At 39.0% G+C, this 15593-nt stretch overlaps 1 protein-coding gene across 9 annotated transcripts in view; it reads left to right on the plus strand.

The window, feature by feature from the left end:
- Window positions 1-15593, plus strand: part of CHD2 (chromodomain helicase DNA binding protein 2) — a 152120-nt gene that overhangs the window by 86151 nt on the left and 50376 nt on the right. For all 9 annotated transcript variants that reach the window (XM_053581756.1, XM_053581755.1, XM_053581757.1 and 6 more), the window contains 5 exons: window positions 9031-9180; window positions 9942-10090; window positions 11113-11209; window positions 11908-12000; window positions 13611-13781. In XM_053581756.1, coding sequence (XP_053437731.1) covers window positions 9031-9180; window positions 9942-10090; window positions 11113-11209; window positions 11908-12000; window positions 13611-13781 — 660 coding nt within the window. The remainder of the gene's footprint in view (window positions 1-9030; window positions 9181-9941; window positions 10091-11112; window positions 11210-11907; window positions 12001-13610; window positions 13782-15593) is intronic.

The raw sequence follows: 15593 nt of genomic DNA on the forward strand, positions 1-15593 counted from the left end.
TCCACATCCACGCCAGCATCTGCAGTTTTGAGATTTTGTGATGTGGGCCATTCTCACTGGGGTTAGATGCTATCTCAGGGTTGTTTTGATTTGCATTTCTCTAGTATATAGAGATGATGAACATTTTTTCATGTGTTTGTTAGCCATTCGTCTGTCATCTTTAGAGAAAGTTCTATTCATGTCTCTTGCCCATTGATATATGGGATTGTTGGCTTTTTTCATGTGGATTAATTTGAGTTCTCTATAGATCCTAGTTATCAAGCTTTTGTCTGATTGAAAATATGCAAATATCCTTTCCCATTGTGTAGGTTGTCTCTTTGCTTTGGTTATTGTCTCCTTAGCTGTACAGAAGCTTTTCAGTTTAATGAAGTCCCATTTGTTTATTTTTGTTGTTGTTGCATTTGCCATGGCAGTCTTCTTCATGAAGTCTTTCCCCAGGCCAATATCTTCCAGTGTTTTTCCTATGCTTTGTTGGAGGATTTTTATTGCTTCATGCCTTAAATTTAAGTCCTTTATCCATCTTGAATCAATTTTTGTGAGTGGGGAAAGGTGTGGGTCCAGTTTCAGTCTTTTACATGTAGACATCCAGTTCTCCCAACACCATTTATTGAATAGGGAGTCTTTCCCCCAAGGTATGTTCTTGTTTGGTTTATCAAAGATTAGGTGGTTGTAAAATGTTAGTTTCATTTCTTGCTTTTCAATTCGATTCCAAGTGTCTGTGTCTCTGTTTTTGTGCCAGTACCATGCTGTCTTGAGCACTATGGCTTTGTAGTACAGACTAATATCTGGTATGTTGATGCCCCCAGCTTTATTTTTGTTACAGAGAACTGCCTTAGCTATACGGGGTTTTTTCCGGTTCCATACAAAACACAGAATCATTTTTTCCAAATCTTGAAAGTACGATGTTGGTATTTTGATAGGAATGGCATTGAATAGGTAGATAGCTTTGGGAAGTATAGACATTTTAACAATGTTGATTCTTCCCATCCATGAGCATGGTATGTTCTTCCATTTGCTAATATCCTCTGCTATTACCTTTCTGAGGATTTCATAGTTTTCTGTATAGAGGTCCTTCACCTCCTTCGTTAGGTATATTCCTAGGTATTTCATTTTCTTTGAAACTATGGTGAAGGGAGTTGTGTCCTTAATTAGCTTCTCATCTTGACTGTTATTGGTGTACACAAAGGCTACTGACTTGCGGACATTGATTTTATATCCTGAAACATTACTGTATTTTTTGATGACTTCTAGGAGTCTTGTGGTTGAGTCTTTGGGGTTCTCTAAGTATAAGATCATGTCGTCAGCAAAGAGGGAGAGTTTGACCTCCTCTGCTCCCATTTGGATTCCCTTTATTTCCTTGTCTTGCCTAATTGTATTGGCTAGAACTTCCAGCACTATGTTGAATAGTAAAGGTGACAGAGGACAACCTTGTCTGGTTCCAGTTCTAAGAGGAAAAGCTTTGAGTTTTACTCCATTCAGTAAAATAATTGGCTGTGGGTTTGTCATAGATAGCTTCAATCAGTTTTAGAAATGTGCCACCTATGCCTATACTCTTCAGTGTTCTAATTAGAAAAGGATGCTGGATTTTATCAAATGCTTTTTCTGCATCTATTGAGAGGATCATGTGATCTTTATTTTTGCCTCTGTTAATATGGTGGATAACGTTTATAGACTTGCGTATGTTAAACCAGCCTTGCATCCCTGGGATGAAGCCTACTTGATTATGATGAATGACTTTTTTGATGATAAGCTGTAATCTATTGGCTAGGATTTTGTTGAGAATTTTTGCATCTGTATTCATGAGTGAGATTGGTCTGAAATTCTCCTTTTTGTTTGGGTCTTTTCCTGGTTTTGGTATCAGGGTGATGTTTGCTTCATAGAATGTGTTGGGGAAGATTCCTTCTTCCTCCATTTTTTGGAATAATTTCTGCAGTACAGGAATAAGCTCTTCCTTGAAGGTTTGATAGAATTCTGGAGTGAAGCCATCTGGACCAGGGCATTTTTTGGTTGGAAGATTTTTTATTGTTTCTTTGATCTCAGTGCTTGAAATTGGTCTGTCCAGGAGCTCTATTTCTTCCTGGCTGAGTCTAGGGAGATGGTGTGATTCCAAATATTGATCCATTTCCTTCACATTGTCAAATTTCTGGGCATAGAGTTTCTGGTAGTACTCAGAGATGATCTCTTGTATCTCTGTGGGATCAGTTGTTATTTCGCCTTTATCATTTCTGATTGAGGTTACTAGAGGTTTTACTTTTCTATTCCTCGTTAGTCTGGCCAATGGTTTATCTATTTTATTTATTTTTTCAAAAAACCAACTCCTTGTTTCATTAATTTTCCGAATGATTCTTTTGTTTTCAATTTCATTGATCTCTGATTTGATTTTGGATATTTCTTTTCTTCTACTGAGTTTAGGCTTAGATTGTTCTTCTTTTTCCAATTCCATAAGATCTCTTGTGAGATTGTTGATGTGCTCTCTTTCTGTTTTTTGAATGTAGGCATGTAAAGCGATGAATTTTCCTCTCAAAACTGCTTTTGCAGTATCCCACAGGTTTTGGTAGCTTGTGTCTTCATTGTTGTTATGCTCAAGGAAGTTAATGATTTCCTGTTTTATTTCTTCCTGCACCCATCTGTTACTCAACAGAAGATTGTTTAATTTCCATGCCTTTGGGTGGGGTCGAGCATTTTTGTTAGAGTTGAGTTCCACCTTTAGTGCCTTATGGTCTGAGAAGATACAAGGTAAAATTTCAATTCTTTTGATTCTGTTGATATTAGTTTTGTGTCCCAGGATATGATCAATTTTGTAGAATGTTCCATGGGGTGATGAGAAGAATGTATATTCTTTATCTTTGGGATGGAGTGTTCTATATGCGTCTATCAAGCACAGTTGTTCTAGGGTCTCATTTAAATCTCTTACATCCTTAATTTCTGTTTAGAGGATCTGTCCAGCTCTGTAAGAGGAGTGTTAAGGTCCCCTGTTACTATGGTATTATCAGATATCATATTGCTCAGACTGAGTAAGGTCTGTTTCAAGAATCTGGGAGCATTTAAATTGGGTGCATAAATATTTAGAATTGAAATGTCTTCTTGTTGTATTTTTCCCTTGACCAATATAAAGTGACTATCTTTGTCTTTTTTGACTTTAGTTGCTTTAAATCCACATGTATCTGAAAATAAGATTGCAACTCCTCTTTTCTTCTGAATTTCATTTGCCTGAAAAATTGTCTTCCAACCCTTGACTTGGAGCTTTAATTTGTCTTTTGAAGCCAGGTGTGTTTCTTGCAGACAGCAAATGGATGGCTTGTGTTTTTTAATCCAGTCAACCAATCTATGTCTCTTCAGTGGGGAATTCAAGCCATTAACATTTATTGAGATAATAAGTGTGGTAGTATTCTATTCGTCTTATTTTGTGAGAGTCCATTGCTTAGTTTTATCTTTTGCATCAGTGTGGAGGTTAGGTTCTGTCCTTTAATTTCTGAGTTCTTACTTTGCTGCTGATCCATTGTGGTGGTCAGTGTCCAGAACAGGTTGAAGTATTTCCTGTAGAGCTGGTCTTGTTGTGGCGAATTTCCTCAATGTTTGTATATCCGTAAATGATTTGATAGCAGGGTACAGAATTCTGGGCTGGAAATTGTTCTGTTTAAGTAGATTAAAGGTAGATGACCATTTTCTTCTTGCTTGGAAAGTTTCATTAGAGAAGTCTGTGGTCACTCTAATGCATTTGCCCCTGTAGGTCAACTGGCGCTTACTCCTGGCAGCTTGCAGAATCTTCTTTTGTCTTGACTTTGGACAGGTTCATCACAATGTGTCTTGGAGAAGCTCGGTTAGAGTTGAGGCGACCTGGGGTCCGATAGCCCTCTGAAAGCAGTGTGTCAGAATCTTTGGTGATATTTGGGAAATTTTCTTTTATAATATTCTCTAGTATGGTGTCCATTCCTCTGGGGCATTCTTCTTCCTCTTCTGGAATTCCTATAACTCGTATGTTGGAACGCTTCATAGAGTCCCATAATTCTGACAGTGAACATTCTGCTTTTTCTCTCTTCTTTTCTGCCTCTTTTACTATCTGAGTTATCTCAAAAACTTTGTCTTCTACCTCTGAAATTCTTTCTTCTGCATGGTCTAACCTGTTGCTGATACTTTCCATTGCATCTTTAAGTTCCCTAATTGACTGTTTCAGTTCCTTCAGCTCTGCTATATCCTTTTTATATTCTTCATATCGTTCATCTCTTATTTGATTCTGTTTTTGGATTACCTTTTGGTTATTTTCCACTTTATTAGCAGTTTCCTTCATTGTTTCCATCATTTCTTTCATTGTTTTCAACATGTGTATTCTAAATTCCCTTTCTGTCATTCCTAACATTTCTTTATAGGTGGAATCCTCTGCAGTAGCTACATCATGGTCCCTTGGCGGGGTTTTTCTGGGCTGGTTCTTCATGTTGCCTGGAGTTTTCTGCTGATTCTTCCTCATGAGTGATTTCTTTTATCTGTTTCCTTGCCCTAATTTTCCTTTCACTTCCTCTTGCTCTTTAAGTTCTCGTGCCTGTGGACTAAGGGTTACAGGACCAGAAGGGTGAGAAGGTTGAAGAGCAAAAAAGGGGATGAAAGAAAGGAGGACCAAGTTATAAGAAAAAAAAAAAAGAAAAATAGAGAAAGGAGAGGGGGTGGGTAAAAGGAATATTGACAAAAAGAAGAGAGGCACAGAAAGAGGGGGACAGAGCAATATAGGTGTACAGCAGGGTACTTTGATACAACCTTAAAAAAAAACCACCTTCTGGGGGTGCCCAGTTGGGTGGTTCCCTTGAGGTCAGCAGCTCTTTGCTAACCTGATCAGACACAGTACCCCACCTCCACCAAGTAGAGAGGAAAGACAAAAATGCTATAAATCAAACCAAAACAAGCAAACAGAAAACTTTACGGGATAAAATTGGGTGGAGAACCAAATATAGCGGTAGAAACACTAACAAAAATGAAGTTCTAATTATTGAAATAGGCAGCAATGGGAAATTATAATTAAACTAGAAAAATTGAGAAAGAAAAAGGATCTGTATGGAAAAGGTTGAACTTAAAAAACAAAACAACATCAACAGCATCACAATAAACAAAAAAAACAACCAAACCAAAAAAAAAAAAAAAACACAACCAAAAACAAAGCAGTATGTATATGTTATTGAATATTGTCTGGGCAACACGTGGTCTTCTGGGGTATGAGATGTTAATCACAGTTCTGATAGGACTGGAGGCTGCTAGTTTCTCAAACCCCAGCAGGTAGACACCCTAAATCTCTCTTCAGCCCACTTAAAAGGCACTTTGAACTTGTTCACTGGCTGAGCAGAAGCTTTCCCAGGGAAGTCCTTGTCGCTGGAATCACTGCTGAAGTGGCTATCCACTTACCCTGTGTGCCAAAACTGGTCTCCCTCTGCCCCCGAGGGTTAGGGCTGCAAGGCGGCTCAGACCCTGCTCTGAGGCTACTTGGTCGCTGGGTTACCAGCTCCCACCCAATTCTAGCTCTGCGACCCTGAGGGCGGAGCTTGCCGGGGCAGATCGCTCACAATGGCTGCCTGTGACCCAGAGCCAAACACTATTAGCTCCGTCTGGCTCAGCGGCTCAGACTGGGGTCCTAGACAAAGGCCAAAGTTCTCCGCACTCCCGCTCAGGCTCTCCCGAAGGCAGTTCAGCTGAGTGCCAAGTCCAAAGACACCAAAACAGTTCATAGGTAAGGCCTTTCTGGTTTGCAGTCTCGCTGCTACTGAACTTACAGTTGCGGGTGGGTTTAGACGGATTGAACACACGCGACCATTTGCCGGTTTTCCACTGTTTTAGTTCTCCTCTTGGGGTCCAGAAGTCTCTCACTGACTCCCTGTATCCTCTCAGGGGTGTTGATAGGCAGATCCCACCAGTCAGAGATGCCTGGGGTCCTATCTCCCCAGACTCACGGTGCCCAGATGCAAGGAAGTTGTTACTGGGCTGCCATCTTGCTCTGCCTCCCACTTAGGCGATTCTCTTGCCTCAACCTCCCGAGTAGCTGGGACTACAGGCGCCTGCCACAATAGCGTCCTGCTATTTCTGTTGTTGTTGTTGTTGCAGTTTGGCCAGGGCCCGGTTTGAACCTGCCACCCTCCGTATATGGGGCCAGCGCCCTACCCACTAAGCCACAGGTGCCGCCTTATTCTGGCTGTTTCTATAACCTAAGATTTTACTTCTTCAGAAGTTTTAGGCATTAATCTGTTTAGAACCAAGGTTCTGAATTTGTAAAATCATAAAGATTCCAATACTTCATAATACTGTGAAGTTTAAATTTGGTAATAAATATAAAGCGCTAATCTTTTGTCAGTTTATTTTATTATACAGGATGTCCCAAATGTACTTTTATTTACAAAATACTCATTACAAAATTTTACAAAATATTTACAAAGTATTCTCCACGTGTTGGCTGGCCACTTACCTCTGTATAAAATTTTGTGATGAATATTTTTAAAGGTACTTTTAGTTACAGTTTCTCATTTTTCCTATGTATGATGACAGTTTAGAGGTGGCTTTTGGGACACCCTGTGTTGTATTTGTTATAATTAGTTTTGTATTTCTTACTGTTAGCTTAAAGAATAGTGTGAGTTTTATGTTACATATTGCCCTTTCTAAAAAAAATAAATAAATAAAGTTGCTTTTGGCATAGCTCTCTTTCCCCCATGGCCATGTATAGAATATTAGTTTTTCTACTATTTTTTTCTGTAGTGTTTTAAAAATTAAATATTTATTGGGGAAAATATGTATATTGCCCATGTAGAAAATTTGGAAGATGGTAAAGAGTACAAAGAAGAAAAACTGGTACAAAAGCCTTATCCTGGCGCAACTTGTATTTACACCATTTGGATGTATTTCCATTCATGCTGGATGGAAACATTTATTTCTTTAATAGTTTACCTAGTAGGGATCATGCTGCATGTATAGTTGTCACCTTTTATTCAAAATTGATACATTTCTCCATGTCATTAAAAATTTTACAAAATTTCAATTTCTAATATTTCTTTCTTCATGCTTTCACCATTATTTAACCATTTTATTTTCTTTTTCCTTTTTTTTTATTGTTGGGGTTTTATTTATTTATGTATTTGCAGTTTTTGAGCAGGGCTGGGCTTGAACCCACCACCCACCGCTATATGGTGCTGGTGCCCTACTCCTTTGAGCCACAGATGCTGCCCTGTAGCCATTTTATTTTATTATAGCTGGATATTTAGATAAGAGGGGATGAGTATTTTAAAGAGATTTTTGGAAAAAAAAAAGATTTTTGATAAGTATATTTTCCTTTTTATCTCACCTTTAGCAGTATTGAGTTTCATAATGTTATGTTGATTTGATAATAGTTGTGAACAACTTACTATAATTTATGCTGTCCTTGAAAATAAAAAATAAAACTCAACAGAAAGCAAGCAGGTGGGAAGGGATAGGAGGGAGGGGTAAAATCACACCTGATGAGTACAATGTACCCTCACTCGGTGATGGGTACACTTATAACTTTGTCTCTAACTGTATAAAAGCAATTCATGTCACTAAAACATTTGTACCCCAGTAATATTCTGAAATTTTAGAAGTCAATTAAAAAAAATCATATTATCTTTGATAAAGAGTGACAGAAAATTGGTGAGAAGATCATTCAGACCCTGTCTTCTACTTGTTAAGGTGTCTCATCCTTCATTGTGTCTATCTTCAGGCTTCTCTTTGTAGTGTGCTTGGTATTTATCCTAAGGGTCTCAGACTATGTGCCTAGACACAACCTATTGATGAGATTTTTTACTGAAATTGTTTAAAGTTCTTATGAGGCAGCTGTCCAGTTTTATTTCTTTGGCATAATGCTGTTGAATGTAGCTGTTAGAACATGGAGACCTTTTCATTGCATGTGTACATGTGCCCTAAATACACTCATTCATCAAGATACAACCCAAAGCTGCCAAGTTCAAGTGCCACTTCTTTGCCAAAAATGCATTAGCTTTTGACATATGTGATCAAATTCCCTGAAAATCGAAATATTTTTGATTTTGTTGTGTAGCTTATACAGTTTATTCTTATTCTTCTGCCTCCATGTGTTTCTGAGCACCCAGAAGCCGCCAGGTGTGCTGTGGTTGCCCAGGGTCCATTTGATCATTGCTGTGGAAACTGGAATATGACAGTGCTGGGTCATTTCACACGTCACTCTTCAGTCAAACCTGTTCTGGTTTTCTTTTTGCATGTTTTGATGATTGAGGATTCTCTGCTTCTCAGCAGTTCCAGTAGTGATTTGTTTAGTTTAGTGTTTCTGTATTTCTCACCTTCCTAACAAATGGATATGTATTTACGTAATAAAGTATCTTTGTTCATGGCTCGTGCCTATGGCTCAAGTGGCTAAGGCGCCAGCCATATACACCTGAGCTGGTAGGTTTGAATCCAGCCTGGGCCCACCAAAACAGCGATGATGGCTGCAACCAAAAAATAGCCAGGTGTTGTGGCAGGCGCCTGTAGTCCCAGCTACTTGGGAGGCGGAGGCAGGAGAATCACTTGAGTCCAGGAGTTGGAGGTTGCTGTGAGCTGTGATGTCACTGCACTCCACCCAGGGTGACAGCTTTGAGCTCTGTCTCAAAAAGAAAAAAAGTATCTTTGTTCATATTAGCTGCCTTACATGGCATAATCTATCTTTTCCTAGAAAATACTTATCTGCGTAATGTGCTGGAATGAGTAATCCTCATGATAATTAAGTTTGTCTGTTTTTATTTTCCTAAATTTTTGTACACTAGTTTTAGTCAGGAGATAACACTAAATCTCTCACTTCCATTGCCATATTAGATTCTACTTTACTCCTTTGTACACTGCAGTGACTCTACCTCTTAATCAAATAAAAATTCACTGTGCCATCAAGTCCCCATTCTTTTAGCCTGCATAAAGTTTGTCCATCATATCTCACTTTTCTTCGCACCTGCAGGGGTTTCCAGGTATAAGGGCTTATTGGACTATGAAACTGTTTCTGAGAAGGCCACTGCATAAAGTAGTATATTGCATTGTGTACAGGACTTCTGTTTCCTGCTTTCGACAAGGGCTGGTGGCCTGGGAATCAATTTGGCTTCAGCGGACACAGTGGTCATCTTTGACTCTGACTGGAACCCCCAGAACGACTTGCAGGCACAAGCCCGAGCCCACAGAATTGGTCAGAAGAAGCAGGTCAGTGCAGAGATGCTTCTGGATATGGCTTTGGTGTGGGGTGTAAGGGAGCTGATTTAGCTCTTTCAGGATGTTTAGAAAAAGCTTTTTTCCCCATTATGCTTTTATTTTCAAGTACAGATTTCTGTTTGTTAACTAGTTCAGAGAAGAGATGTCATCTTTGGGCCGAACCTGAACTATTAATTAATATTAAGGATCTTTTTCCTTTTTCTTTGAAGAATACACCACTAGTGACTTCCTGTGCATTTATTCTAAGAGATATATGATAGTTAGATGTAATTAATATGGTGAAGTTGTTACGTTTTCTAGCAGTGTTCACAGTGGTCTGTATTTATTGTACATGACAATGTATAAAAAAACATTTTTTTTCTTTTGTTTATGAATCTCAGAATCTATTCTGTATTAGATAACTCATAAGTTTCATTCTTGGCTGAAGATTCTGTTTTTGTGAAACTTCCTTCAGTGAAACTGATTATTTTTTAGCAAGCTTTCATGATTATAACAGGCCATACTAATCGATTTTTAAAGGCAGTTTTATTTAAGAATGTAGCTTGCTTTAGTAGATACTAAAAATAGTGCATTTACTTAAGCTGCCTACTTGGATGGGTAGCTTAGAGTCATTTGTGGTAGTAGAGAGCTAGCTTTTCTTTCTTTTATTCTCTTGGTTTTTGACAGAGGTAATCTTTTTCTTTTCTTTCTTTTTTTTTTTTTTTTTGAATTTTTTTGGATCAGGGATAAGCATAAATTTCCTTTTCCTACAGGTCAATATCTACCGCTTAGTTACAAAGGGGACCGTGGAGGAGGAGATCATCGAACGGGCTAAAAAGAAGATGGTATTGGACCATCTTGTGATTCAGCGCATGGACACCACTGGCCGAACAGTCCTGGAAAACAACTCAGGAAGGTCCAAGTAAGTGCCTAAAAGATTAGAGAGATAGGCAGAATCAAATTGATTTCACATCAGCATTTGATATAATTCATTCATTCTTCTAATAGGATTATCTACTGTAGACATTAATCCATTCCTTAACCTGGAAAAGGCTAGGCTGTGACCACAAGAAGGGTGATATTTTAATTTTAGTTAGCTTTCTTTGTTTCTTGTTTTCTTTGCCCATTGACCCTCTGCTTCTGTGCTCTTCCTGTTTCTTGCCCTCTCCCTTGCCTTTGCTTTTGGCTCCTTGTGTGAAATGACATAGCTGCGGCAGTGGAGCTGTGTGTGTTGGGTATTAGCCCAGCAGTGTCATCGCCTGTGATTCTCAGCAGTGAGAATTCACCAGGCTGAACTGGCAGCTGTTTTTTTTTTTTACTATTGGTAAAAATGTTTATTTGAAGATTATTGCAATTTTCTTTTTCTATTAAAAATAGAAGGGCAAAAAAGGAAAGTTGTGAAATTTCATTTGGCTTTAGGCAAAAGCACAGCTGTTTCTCCTATGGAGTTTTCATTTAGATCAGATTGTTAAATATGTTCTGGGGCAGTATTGCAGGTTTGTTAAAAGTGAATTCAAATTAGCTCTTCCTAAATAACTATGTCTTTCAGGGAAAGAGGGAGGTAAGTGAAAAAAGCTTGGCTCTTTTATTTTGGACCCAGAGGTGAAAGATTGAAAATTTTGGTGAGTGACAACTTTTTGAGTCAAAGGGCAGAGAGGAAAACTTGATTCTTTCATGTCATTAATCATCTTTCTTGCTTAACTATATGGTAGGTGAGCCAGAAGTGCCTTATTTGATTTTCTAGTCTTCTGCTGAGTTAGGATTACCAGACAGACTCATCCTGTGGACAAAATATGAAATACTTGAGAAGTTATTTTCTTCGAGGCAGATTTATATCTTTACTCATTATTTTACTTCTTTCTGAAAAATAGTTATTCTAAAGTAGAACTTCTTAGACATTATTTGACATTCCTAAGAAATTACAACTACATTTTACTTCTACAGCTCAAATCCATTTAATAAAGAAGAGCTAACAGCTATTCTGAAGTTTGGAGCAGAGGACCTCTTCAAAGAGCTTGAAGGGGAGGAGTCAGAGCCTCAGGTAATTAATAGTGAGAAAACAGAAAATTTTCAGGAAGTATCATCTCTGAGAGTCTAAATCTTTCTGCTTGAGGATTTTGATTCTGTGTTAGAGGCTTTTTTTATAAGGAAAAAATAATTACTTGAAGGATATAGTTCCCTTTTTTCTTTCTTTTTTCTTTTTTTTGAGACAGAGTCTCAAGCTGTTGCCTAGGTAGAGTGCCGTGGTGTCACAGCTCACTGCAACCTCAGACTCTTGGGCTTAAGCTATCTTCTTGCATCAGCCTCCCAAGTAGTGGGGACTACAGGTGGCCACCATAAAGCCCAGCTATTTTTTCATTATAGTTTTCATTGGATTCTAACCCGCCAGTTCTGGTGTATGTGGCTGGTGCCCTGGCCACTTGAACTACAGGTGCCGAGCCAGTTTCCTTTTTTCTTGATGGAGCTCAAAGCTCTTACTAAATTAAGGAAGAATGAATAAAGCATTTGAGGATTCTGTCTTTGAGTTCTCCCCTACCCCTTCCTCCTACCACTGCTTAATTTTATTTCTTATAATTTCAGAAGCTTCACTTTATTTGTATAAATAACAGTTCAAAATATTAGACTATAAAAGTCAAATGGAATGCCAGAAGGAGTTTGTTTATTTGTATCAAACATTTTCAGTAAATACTGATCCACTGTTACCATCCTACCATATTTGTACTGCTTTTGTTCTTTCAGGAAATGGATATAGATGAAATTTTACGCTTGGCTGAAACCAGAGAGAATGAAGTGTCAACAAGTGCAACAGATGAGCTTCTGTCACAGTTTAAGGTATCAGAATTTTGTGGGGGAAAGTTTTTGGTATTGATTCATTAACTAATGTCTTTGAGCTGGCCACGTCTTTGCTCATACTGTTACCACTGTTTCCACTCCTTCCTTTGCTTCCAAGAAAACTCTAAGATAATCATGATATGAAATAAATAGAATATTCTTCTAAGATTGTTTAATTTTTTCCCCTTTTATGTTTTCATTTTCATTCCTAAGGCTAAAGTGCATGTTTGGGCAATTAAAATCATTACATGTCTTTAACTTTTATATTTTTGACAAATAAGGCAATTAGTTGGGTAGATGATAACAACTGCTTTTTTTTTTTTTTTTTGAGACAGAGTTTCACTATGTCACCCTTGGTAGAGTGCCGTGGTGTCACAGCTCACAACAACCTCAAATTGTTGGGCTCAAATGATCCTCTTGCCCTCCAAGTCCGTGGTACTACAGGCGCTACAGGCGCCCGCCACAACGCCTGGCTATTTTTTTTTTTTTGGTTGCTGTTGTCATTGTTGTAACCTGGCCTGGTCAGGTTCAAACCTGCCAGCCCCGTGGTGTATGTGGTTGGCGCTCTAATCACTGAGCTATGGGTGCCAAGCCATAATAACTGCTTTGAGTTATACATTATTTCAAATGAGCTCTGTTCAGTAGCAATTTATAGATCTATAAATTCATTATTTGATTATTGATAGGTTTCAGCATTTTATAATCTAAATTTTCTTTTTTTTAAATTTTTATTGTTAAATCATAGCTGTGTACATTAGTGCAATCAAGGGGTACAATATGCTGGTTTCATATACAATCTGAAATATTGTCATCAAACTGTTCAACATAGCCTTCATGGCATTTTCTTAGTTATTGTATGTAGGCATTTGTATTCTGCATTTAGTAAGTTTTGCCTGTACCCATTCTAAGATGCACCATAGGTGTGGCCCCACCCATTACCCTCCTTCTACTATGACCTCCCCCCTCCCTTCCCCTTCCTTGGCCCTTTCCCCATAGTCTTGTGCTATAGTTGGGTTATAGCCTTCATGGGAAAGCTATAATTTATCTTCATAGTAGAGCTGAGTACATTGGATACTTTTTCTTCCATTCCTGAGATACTTTGCTAAGAAGAATATGTTATAATCTAAATTTTCTAATTAGCATTATATTAGAAAATGTTTATGATTTAACAACAACTTTTCCAGTAAAACATGTTACGAGTTTTTTTTTTTTTTTTTTTGGCCGGGGCTGGGCTTGAACCCGCCACCTCCGGCATATGGGACCGGCGCCCTACCCGTTGAGCCACAGACGCCGCCATGTTACGAGTTTTTATGTTTGTATCTGTTTCCTATTTTATTTTTTTCTTTTTTCCCTACTTAGGATTCTTCCAAGCAATGTTTCCTACTTTTCAATAAAATTTTCTATGAACTTGAGGTTTTGGCAAATGCCTTTGGGGTGGGGATAAAGGAGAAATTAGTTGACAATTGATTATCTGATTATGCAATATGACAGGAATCCCAGTCACAGTGTCTTACTTGGATTAAAAACACTGGATAACTTGGGGTTTTAGCGGATGGTGTTTGGAAATGGGGACATGTCCATCAGACAATGGTTTGTTCATTTGTTTTTAGGTTGCTAACTTTGCAACAATGGAAGATGAAGAAGAGCTAGAAGAGCGTCCTCACAAGGATTGGGATGAGATCATTCCAGAGGAGCAAAGGAAAAAGGTAGAGGAGGAGGAGCGACAAAAAGAGCTAGAAGAAATATACATGCTCCCTCGAATTCGGAGTTCCACCAAAAAGGTGATTGAATGAGATGAAAAATCTTAAAGTACTTATGCTGTAAAGGCTACAGAATTGTTCCTTTTTCAAGCAAAAGACCTTGTGTTGTTGCCATGACACAGAGGCCTCCAGAGTGGTGTTACATTGTAGGAAACCTAGTAGAGACATTTAATTTGGTCTTTGCAAATGGAATCTTCGTGTAATGGCTGAACAGGATCTGAGTTTGACAGAAGTTAGCATTTTGCCTTTGAGATTAGAAACAGTAGTCTTAACAGTTTGTTTCTTATTGCCACTGTCTTCAGCTTTCAGAGAGTCAAACCTCTTTTTGTCGTCTTTTCATTCGATAAGTGTCTCACTGTATTGCCCACACCAGCCTCCAACAACTGGCCTGAAGCAATCCTTTGGCCTGAGATTCCCAAGTTAACAGATAACAGACATGTGCCACCACTGGCTCCTCTTTTGTCCTTAAATGTTCATAGCACTTGGTATAAATACTATATTTGGTTGTGCTCTTTTTTTTTTTTTTTTTTTAATTTTTTTAAATTTTTGTTGTAGTTTGGCCGGGGCTAGGTTTGAACCCGCCACCCTTGGCATATGGGGCCGGCGCCCTACTCACTGAGCCACAGGCGCTGCCCTGGTTGTGTTCTTTTTGCCCAAATTTTTGAGGGAAAAATGAGGATGCACATTATACATGGGTAGTTCTGATTATGTATTTATATAAATGTTTTTAATTTTCTTATTTATTGCTTATGCATTAAAAGTATAACTCTAGAAAGCAATAATTATCTGTATGCATGATAATACCCTGGAATGTAATTATTGTACCCTCCTCCCTGGCAGCCCCCTCACCGGATAGGCACAATAGTTGCCGGAGCCTCCAGCTGGCATGGCTGATCCAGATTGGACACAGCCATCTGGGTCATAATCTTAGAAGCAGGCATGCTACTGATAGCAATGTGACAGTTAGTGTCAAGACCTTGATAAAAAGAGGGTGGAAGTGGCTATGCAGTGGCCTTTCCTCTCGCTAGAGGCTCAAGGCATGGAGGTAGCTGCTGCGGAGAAGCTGGGAGCAAGCCCAGGCCATAGATTATAGAGTGTTCTAGAGCACCTGAACTCCTGACATTCTCCCAACTGTCCCCACCTATCCCACCCTTGTCCCCACATCCTCTCATTTCCTATTTCCACCCATGTCTGTCAGTGGGAATGTGGCCATGGCTGCTTTGCTGAGAATCCCGGTGGACTTATTGCCTGGGAAGCTGGCCCTGCCTGCTCTGAGCTCCTGATGGTAGATCCTGGCCCTTCCTGGATGCCTTGTCTTTCACACAGCCAACCCCATTCTGAGGCTCTCAGGACACCATTATGCAAAGGATGATCCCAGAGGTGGAACGTAGGAGGCCTATGTTTTGAGACCTGATTCTATCAGCAGCCTACTATTGTGACCTCGGGCCTCAGTCCCCATGAAGTTTTTGTCTGTAATGGTACCTAGCAGTGAAGTATGAAATCTGAGTCCATATATTATGATTTTGAACCTATGACTGGTCTGAACCCCCAAGATGCTGAGTTAGTATGATTTCCCAAACTTACCAGTAGGAAGAGCCATCTAGGATGCTCATTAACAGAATGGATACCCAGGTCTTTGTCCTGGAGACGTGATTCATTGTTCTGGAGCATGGTTCAGGAGTCTTAATTTTAATGAGTACCCTGGGTAATTTGTAGGATTTATAAGTTTTCTATATTAGAGAATAGTGTCATTCATTCTGATGGTTCTGAGTGCCCAAGGCTTGAATGACCAGGGAGGTCATCTAGTCACTAAACAGAAATGTGAATGTAGAG

Source organism: Nycticebus coucang, chromosome 2 (genome assembly GCF_027406575.1).
Source record: "Nycticebus coucang isolate mNycCou1 chromosome 2, mNycCou1.pri, whole genome shotgun sequence".
NCBI classification, from domain to species: Eukaryota; Metazoa; Chordata; class Mammalia; order Primates; family Lorisidae; genus Nycticebus; species Nycticebus coucang.